Below are 7,716 nucleotides of genomic sequence, written 5' to 3'. Positions count from 1 at the left end.
TAGCGTAACTCGGTCAAAAAAAATCGTAGAGAAATTTTAAAAAAAGCATTTTGTAGGCAAAATGTTGTAGTTTATGAAGCTTTACTTGAATTGTTCGAAAAAAATTTGTTGGTCGAGCTGCAAAGTGTCAAAAATACGAAATTTTAAGGAACAAAACAGGGTGTGCTTTTTTACTGCATAAGACAAGGAAGTTAAAAGAATTTTGAAAATCTGCTGATAGAGCGTTAAAGTTGGATCTTCAAGCTTCAAAATGCTTTTTTTATTTTTTATCTACGATTATTTTTCACCGAGTTACAGTCATTTGAAAATAGCCTAATTTTTGGTGTCTGGAAAGTGTTCCCTATTTTCTTTTGAGTAGTGTATTTAATTATATATTATTATATATACTTTAATATATATGGACATACTTGGTACAGGGTTGGGCAGAAAAACCTGACACATTTTAAAAAATCGTTATTCCCCTCCAAGTGAAAAGATGGCGCTGTAACTCCGGGAGCGAAAAATAGATGGTTGAAGGTTTATGTTTACATATCAGTACAGTTCCAGTATGGAGAAGTGGCCGCCGCAACAACGCGCGTTCGTTTGCGAGCGTTTTTTCATAACTCAGTCTTACATTCAAGCAATTCGCGATTTTCGTATTGAATATTCTCTTCGTCCACGAGATCCGGTTCCCTCTCGTAATTCTGTGAATCTGTGGGTCAAAAACTTCCGACAAACAGCCACAGCCACGAAACAAAAGCCTCCAGGGCAACCAAGAACGGTAAGAACCCCTGAAAATGAGACACGCGTTCGCACCTCTTTGCAACGAAGTCCACGCCGTTCTGCCGGTAAACATGCTCAAGCTCTCGGAATGTCTCGTCGATCGTTTAGCAGAATGTTGAAAGCGATGAATTTTCATCCCTACAAAATTCTCATAACCCAGGAATTGAAATCATCGGGCGAATCATTGAAAAATCGGGCAATCATTGAAAAATCGGGCGAACATGGCCACCACGTTCGCCCGATCTCTCAGTGTGCGACTTCTTTTTGTGAGGCTATTTGAAGCAACGTGTCTACGCTAACAAACCTCGAACCTTGGACCAGCTGAGAGCCAATATTCGGAGAGAAATTGCAGAAATAAAGCCAGCGATGTTGAAAAAAGTGTATGATAATTTCGAAAAACGCCTCGAAAATTGTATTGCTTGTAACGGCCATCATTTAGCCGATATAATTTTTGGTAAATAAACAAAAAAAACCTTCAAGTGTCTAGTTTATTCTCCCGGAGTTTCAACCTCTTCCGATTAATAGCGGCCGCGCAAGTGGTTATTAAAATGTGTCAGGTTCCTCTGCCCAACCCTGTATATAATTATATGTATATAAAAAAATTTTTCCCAGAGATAGTGATATATCATGAACATCATATGTGAAATGAAACGCAGATAACACACAATATTTATGTATTTAATATATTTATAAATATTTATAATTATTTATTTTGTTAAATAGTATATAAATATTTTATAAAAATTTTTATGTAATGTTATAATTTATGTGATTTATAATAAATTTTTGTCTTGTTTAATCTAGTCTAAATCATAAAAATGTTTGCAAAATATTTTTCTAAACATTTATAAAATAAAATAAAGAATAGTGAGCTCAAGAGCCACGCAGGATGTCGGGTGCAAATAAATAACGAAAGACTTCAATGTCAAGCAGGCAAACGTTTCGACCTTTAATAACGGTCTTCTTCAGTGATAATACAAGTCTATAAAAAAACAATCGCACTAATTAAGAAATGAATTCGTCGGAATAAACAAATAAAAATCGAAAAATTAAAACTAAAAACAAAGTTACCAAAAAGATAGAGATTACATCTTATTGTAGCGTCTTAGCATAATGATATTGTGAACAACCTCACAGAGCGTGTGCCGAGACAAGAGTTTTGTGAAACAACATCGATTGGTTGCTAACAAATGAATAAATAAATAAATAAAACAATGATGTTAAAATGATGACTATAAAGCTTGTGGCATACAACAGTGAAAATAAATAGTTAAAAAAGAAGAAGTATAAGCGGAATATAAGTAAAAACATTCTAATAAATAAATAAGAAAGCTGTACAAGTCATTAGATATAAAATTGTAAAAAATCATTCTAAAAGTAATGTAAATTCAAAAAAGGAAAAGAGGAGATAAGTCAAAGCGAAAATCAAATACAAATTACCTCTAAGTACCAAAACTCGTGTCACAGCCTTGAGATGGGATGTTACATCTCGGTGAGAATAGATACAAATAATATAGACCGAAACGAGATAGCCTCGGTGACCCGAAAGAAAGGAATAGAAGGAGAAGGGGTGATGAACCTAAGAAGGGGGAATACGCTCGAGGATAGGAAGATACGCATCCGAGAGAAGTTCGGTATCGCTTTGTTTATTGAGTCCGTGCATTTGATTTTTGATGTGTAGCATCTCGGATATAGATCTTTTGACATAAGATGGCTCCTTGTCTAAAATTTTTACGTTCTCCCAATCAAATTCGTGATTTTCTCCGATGCGATGTAACGAAATAACTGAAGGAGAACTGGCCTTCCTAATGTCTGCTTTATGTTCGCTAACTCTTGTTTTTAATTGACGTTTCGTCTGTCCCACGTAAGAAGAATCACAGTCCTTACAATTAATTTTGTAGACCACGTCATTACAAGAAAGACGCTCTGTATGATCTTTACCTGTCGTTATAAATTTATTAAGCTTAGAAGGGATTGTGAACGCAACACTGCAGTCAAACTTACATGCGAAAGACGAAAATTTCTCTGATACCGACTCAATGTAAGGGATCGTAAAAAATCTTCTAACACGTTTATCCTCAACGTAGGTGTCATCTTTATAAAAAAGGTGTTTAAGTCTGGAATTTATCATGGAGAAGATAAAATTTAAAGGATAGTTATTTTCCAATAAAATGTTAACTAAATTTATGAAGTTCTTACAATGAAATTGAGGATGTGATAATAACAGTAACTTGTCAACCAAACCAAAAATAACACCCTTTTTATGACACAGGGGATGGTGTGAGAAAAAATTTAAGTATCTTCCTGAGAAAGTTGGTTTGCGGTATTGATCGAGAATGATCCTATTATTCACATTTATAAGCATAACATCAAGAAAACTGATTTTTCCCTCGATCTCTCTCTCCATAGTAAATTGTAAACGGTCATGCATGGAATTAAACGTGTCAAGAATGCCCGATAGCGAATTAGCCGGGGCTGCTAATATAATGTCATCTACATATCTGCAGTAAAAAGGTAGATGAAAAGAAAGGAGTTTTAACGCCTTACACTCCAAATCCTGCATGACCAGATCAGCTAAAATAGGAGACAGCGGTGATCCCATCGGCAGACCAAAGATCTGTTTATAGCAAGTATTATTAAATTTAAAATATGTGGAATCTATGTATTATTAAATTTAGAGCTTTAAGAAATTCATTGACCGGAACAGTAGTATTTTTTGAATTCTGAACAGAATCAGTAACAACTTTATTAACATTGTATTAAAGCTAGAACTTAGAGATGCGTACAAACATTTATATTTTCTAAGGGACCGATTTTATAAGACCTCTAGGAGCGTGTCGAACGTCCTTCCTCCAATGATCGAAAGTGATTTTTTCACATTTCAAGAAAAAAGGAACGGTTGGTTGTGGCGTAGGGAGATCTCCAGGGTCGATAAAAAGATCGATTGGTTGAAACAAAAAAAGCGTCAGTATTGGATTAATAACATAAGACACATTAAACATGTCGCCAAGACTTCGGATGTGACTAATGAGAAAAGAACTTTTTCTTTCCAACGGCTTACGCCCAGTGTGAATGAGACAATACACAAAATCCATGTGTCTCCCTCTGAATTTAATTCTGATATTCCTCTGGACACTTTGCATAACGATTGGTTTACTAATCTAAGCAATAATGACATCCCGAGGGCCGTCCAATATCTCTTACAACTGGGGGACCGCTTTGGTTTACCTTTATTGGATGGTGACAGAGGAAGAACATTATTAGAATTCATCAAACACATAGAACATAACATCTCACAATACCGAGAAAACATACACGCGGCAATAAGGAATCGTTCGGTATCGATCTTGGAGACCTTGTTTCGCAATGACCGTCAAGTAAATATCAATGACCAGCTAATTAAAGACTGGTTAAGAACCACGGGAAGATTCGTTAGGGAGCATCCTAATATTTTGTTTACCAGAGCGGACAAGGGTAATGTAGCAGTTGCCCTTGACAAGAATGATTATATCTCGAAGATGGAGGGCATGCTCTCTGACGAGTCTACTTACGTCAAATTATCCAAAGATCCGATTCAAAAATTAACCAAAGAGACTCGCTCTCTTCTCTCCATATGGAAAGATAAAGGTTTCATTGAACAACATATTTATAGGAGTTTATTGACAACGGACGGTGTTTTGCCGAGAGCCTACGGCCTGCCGAAGATCCACAAACCTAATAACCCTTTAAGAATTATAATTTCTTCCATAAATAGTCCGTTACATTCTCTAGCTTATTTTTTACATAACATAATTTATAACAGTATCCCGGAAGCAGATAGTTTCGTGAAAAATAGCTTCCATTTGGTCAATAAACTTAATGGCCTTCACGTGGAATCGGATCTCGTCTTAGTGTCATTGGACGTCGTGTCTCTTTTCATCAACGTTCCAAAAAACTTAGCGGTGGAAAGCGTCACGACCAGATGGGATCTGATTTCAAAAAATACTACTGTTCCGGTCAATGAATTTCTTAAAGCTCTAAATTTAATAATAGATTCCACATATTTTAAATTTAATAATACTTGCTATAAACAGATCTTTGGTCTGCCGATGGGATCACCGCTGTCTCCTATTTTAGCTGATCTGGTCATGCAGGATTTGGAGTGTAAGGCGTTAAAACTCCTTTCTTTTCATCTACCTTTTTACTGCAGATATGTAGATGACATTATATTAGCAGCCCCGGCTAATTCGCTATCGGGCATTCTTGACACGTTTAATTCCATGCATGACCGTTTACAATTTACTATGGAGAGAGAGATCGAGGGAAAAATCAGTTTTCTTGATGTTATGCTTATAAATGTGAATAATAGGATCATTTTCGATCAATACCGCAAACCAACTTTCTCAGGAAGATACTTAAATTTTTTCTCACACCATCCCCTGTGTCATAAAAAGGGTGTTATTTTTGGTTTGGTTGACAAGTTACTGTTATTATCACATCCTCAATTTCATTGTAAGAACTTCATAAATTTAGTTAACATTTTATTGGAAAATAACTATCCTTTAAATTTTATCTTCTCCATGATAAATTCCAGACTTAAACACCTTTTTTATAAAGATGACACCTACGTTGAGGATAAACATGTTAGAAGATTTTTTACGATCCCTTACATTGAGTCGGTATCAGAGAAATTTTCGTCTTTCGCATGTAAGTTTGACTGCAGTGTTGCGTTCACAATCCCTTCTAAGCTTAATAAATTTATAACGACAGGTAAAGATCATACAGAGCGTCTTTCTTGTAATGACGTGGTCTACAAAATTAATTGTAAGGACTGTGATTCTTCTTACGTGGGACAGACGAAACGTCAATTAAAAACAAGAGTTAGCGAACATAAAGCAGACATTAGGAAGGCCAGTTCTCCTTCAGTTATTTCGTTACATCGCATCGGAGAAAATCACGAATTTGATTGGGAGAACGTAAAAATTTTAGACAAGGAGCCATCTTATGTCAAAAGATCTATATCCGAGATGCTACACATCAAAAATCAAATGCACGGACTCAATAAACAAAGCGATACCGAACTTCTCTCGGATGCGTATCTTCCTATCCTCGAGCGTATTCCCCCTTCTTAGGTTCATCACCCCTTCTCCTTCTATTCCTTTCTTTCGGGTCACCGAGGCTATCTCGTTTCGGTCTATATTATTTGTATCTATTCTCACCGAGATGTAACATCCCATCTCAAGGCTGTGACACGAGTTTTGGTACTTAGAGGTAATTTGTATTTGATTTTCGCTTTGACTTATCTCCTCTTTTCCTTTTTTGAATTTACATTACTTTTAGAATGATTTTTTACAATTTTATATCTAATGACTTGTACAGCTTTCTTATTTATTTATTAGAATGTTTTTACTTATATTCCGCTTATACTTCTTCTTTTTTAACTATTTATTTTCACTGTTGTATGCCACAAGCTTTATAGTCATCATTTTAACATCATTGTCTTATTTATTTATTTATTCATTTGTTAGCAACCAATCGATGTTGTTTCACAAAACTCTTGTCTCGGCACACGCTCTGTGAGGTTGTTCACAATATCATTATGCTAAGACGCTACAATAAGAAGTAATCTCTATCTTTTTGGTAACTTTGTTTTTAGTTTTAATTTTTCGATTTTTATTTGTTTATTCCGACGAATTCATTTCTTAATTAGTGCGATTGTTTTTTTATAGACTTGTATTATCACTGAAGAAGACCGTTATTAAAGGTCGAAACGTTTGCCTGCTTGACATTGAAGTCTTTCGTTATTTATTTGCACCCGACATCCTGCGTGGCTCTAGAGCTCACTATTCTTTATTTTATTTTAATTATAAGAGCCTTAACCCTTGTTTTATTGTTTTATTTATAAAATATTTAAATAATTACCAAATATTTCGTAAATTTTTTATAAATATTGTATGTTATGTAGCATACTACCTAGCTGTGTTTACATTTATATACATATGTTTAGATTTATACCTAATTATTATTTATGCATAGAATATATATTTATATGCTACGGTAAATTTGATGAATACGGTTATTATATATAATAACCGGTTAATATGCATATACCGTTAGTTTTGATTAATGAAAGCAAAAATGTTCAAATTAATCAAAATAAACGGTTATTATGCATAATGTCCACGAACAAGTGGACAATATGATTAATGGTTGAAACGTCTAAAAATATTTTTAAAAATAAAACTGTTTTCCACAATCACAACCTGTGTTACTTACAAAGCGAGGTCCACCCAACCATCCCACTGCTCTCGCGAGTGAAAGTCTACACATGTACTGTTCCACATGGATTTGCGATTTTCTACAAGAAGCAAGGTCCACCTCATTCCCCCGTGCCCTCGTGAGCGAAACAAAACCTACAGATGTACATATTGTTTCACATGAAGAAAGTCACAAACTCATGTGAAAGCCGCTCACAGAAAATGTGGGGTTGGGTTGAATTAGGTAAGTCAAAGAGAGGGTGCGAGGAGGGGCAGAGCCTCAAAGCATTTATTTTTTACGCAAAACAGTATTAAAAATTTAAAAAATGTTTTTGTGTATTTAAATTTTTGTGTACAAAGAATTGGAGCTAAACGTGCATTGGCTATCGACGCTGTAGGCTATTGATTTGTAGGTAGCTGGGGCCGTCCCAAATGTAACGTTAAAATTAAAAGTAATATAAAAAAAATTAATGATAAATTACTTACAAAGTTGCAAAGAAAACGCAAACAAATTTATAAATATATTGTACAGAAACTAAAAGAAACATTGCTTTGCATTTCTTCTGTATCTATTTGCAAAGAAATTGAAAAAAAAAACTAAAGACAAAACTATTAAAAAAAATTCAAATTTTGACAGAAATTTGTAGAGAATATTGTTAAAAAATTTTTTGGCATGTTTTCTGAAAAACTTATGTGCAAAGAAATAGTAGCAAATTTT

General features: G+C 34.6%; 1 protein-coding gene and 1 long non-coding RNA gene across 2 annotated transcripts; both read left to right on the top strand.

The window, feature by feature from the left end:
* The first annotated feature begins 3,617 nt into the window (after positions 1-3,617).
* LOC120357488 lies at positions 3,618-4,959 on the top strand. Its single transcript, XM_039447977.1, has 3 exons — positions 3,618-4,757; positions 4,836-4,905; positions 4,952-4,959. The coding sequence occupies exons 1-3, from the start codon at positions 3,618-3,620 to the stop codon at positions 4,957-4,959; spliced, it is 1,218 nt and encodes a 405-aa protein (XP_039303911.1).
* Positions 4,960-5,957: 998 nt separating this feature from the next.
* LOC120357552 lies at positions 5,958-6,520 on the top strand. Its single transcript, XR_005574549.1, has 3 exons — positions 5,958-6,012; positions 6,270-6,381; positions 6,471-6,520. It is a non-coding gene; the product is annotated as an uncharacterized LOC120357552 (long non-coding RNA).
* Positions 6,521-7,716: the final 1,196 nt, after the last annotated feature.

Source organism: Solenopsis invicta, chromosome 4 (genome assembly GCF_016802725.1).
Source record: "Solenopsis invicta isolate M01_SB chromosome 4, UNIL_Sinv_3.0, whole genome shotgun sequence".
NCBI lineage: Eukaryota > Metazoa > Arthropoda > Insecta > Hymenoptera > Formicidae > Solenopsis > Solenopsis invicta.
Note: the sequence above shows the minus strand (reverse complement) of the source record. Positions and strands in the feature narration are given on the sequence as shown.

Bases quoted from the DNA above. Each gene is read 5' to 3' on its own strand.
- LOC120357488 (XM_039447977.1), top strand. From the start codon at position 3,618: ATGATCGAAAGTGATTTTTTCACATTTCAAGAAAAAAGGAACGGTTGG. The intron at 4,758-4,835 runs GTCAATGAATTT...TGCTATAAACAG, and splicing joins CAAAAAATACTACTGTTCCG to ATCTTTGGTCTGCCGATGGG.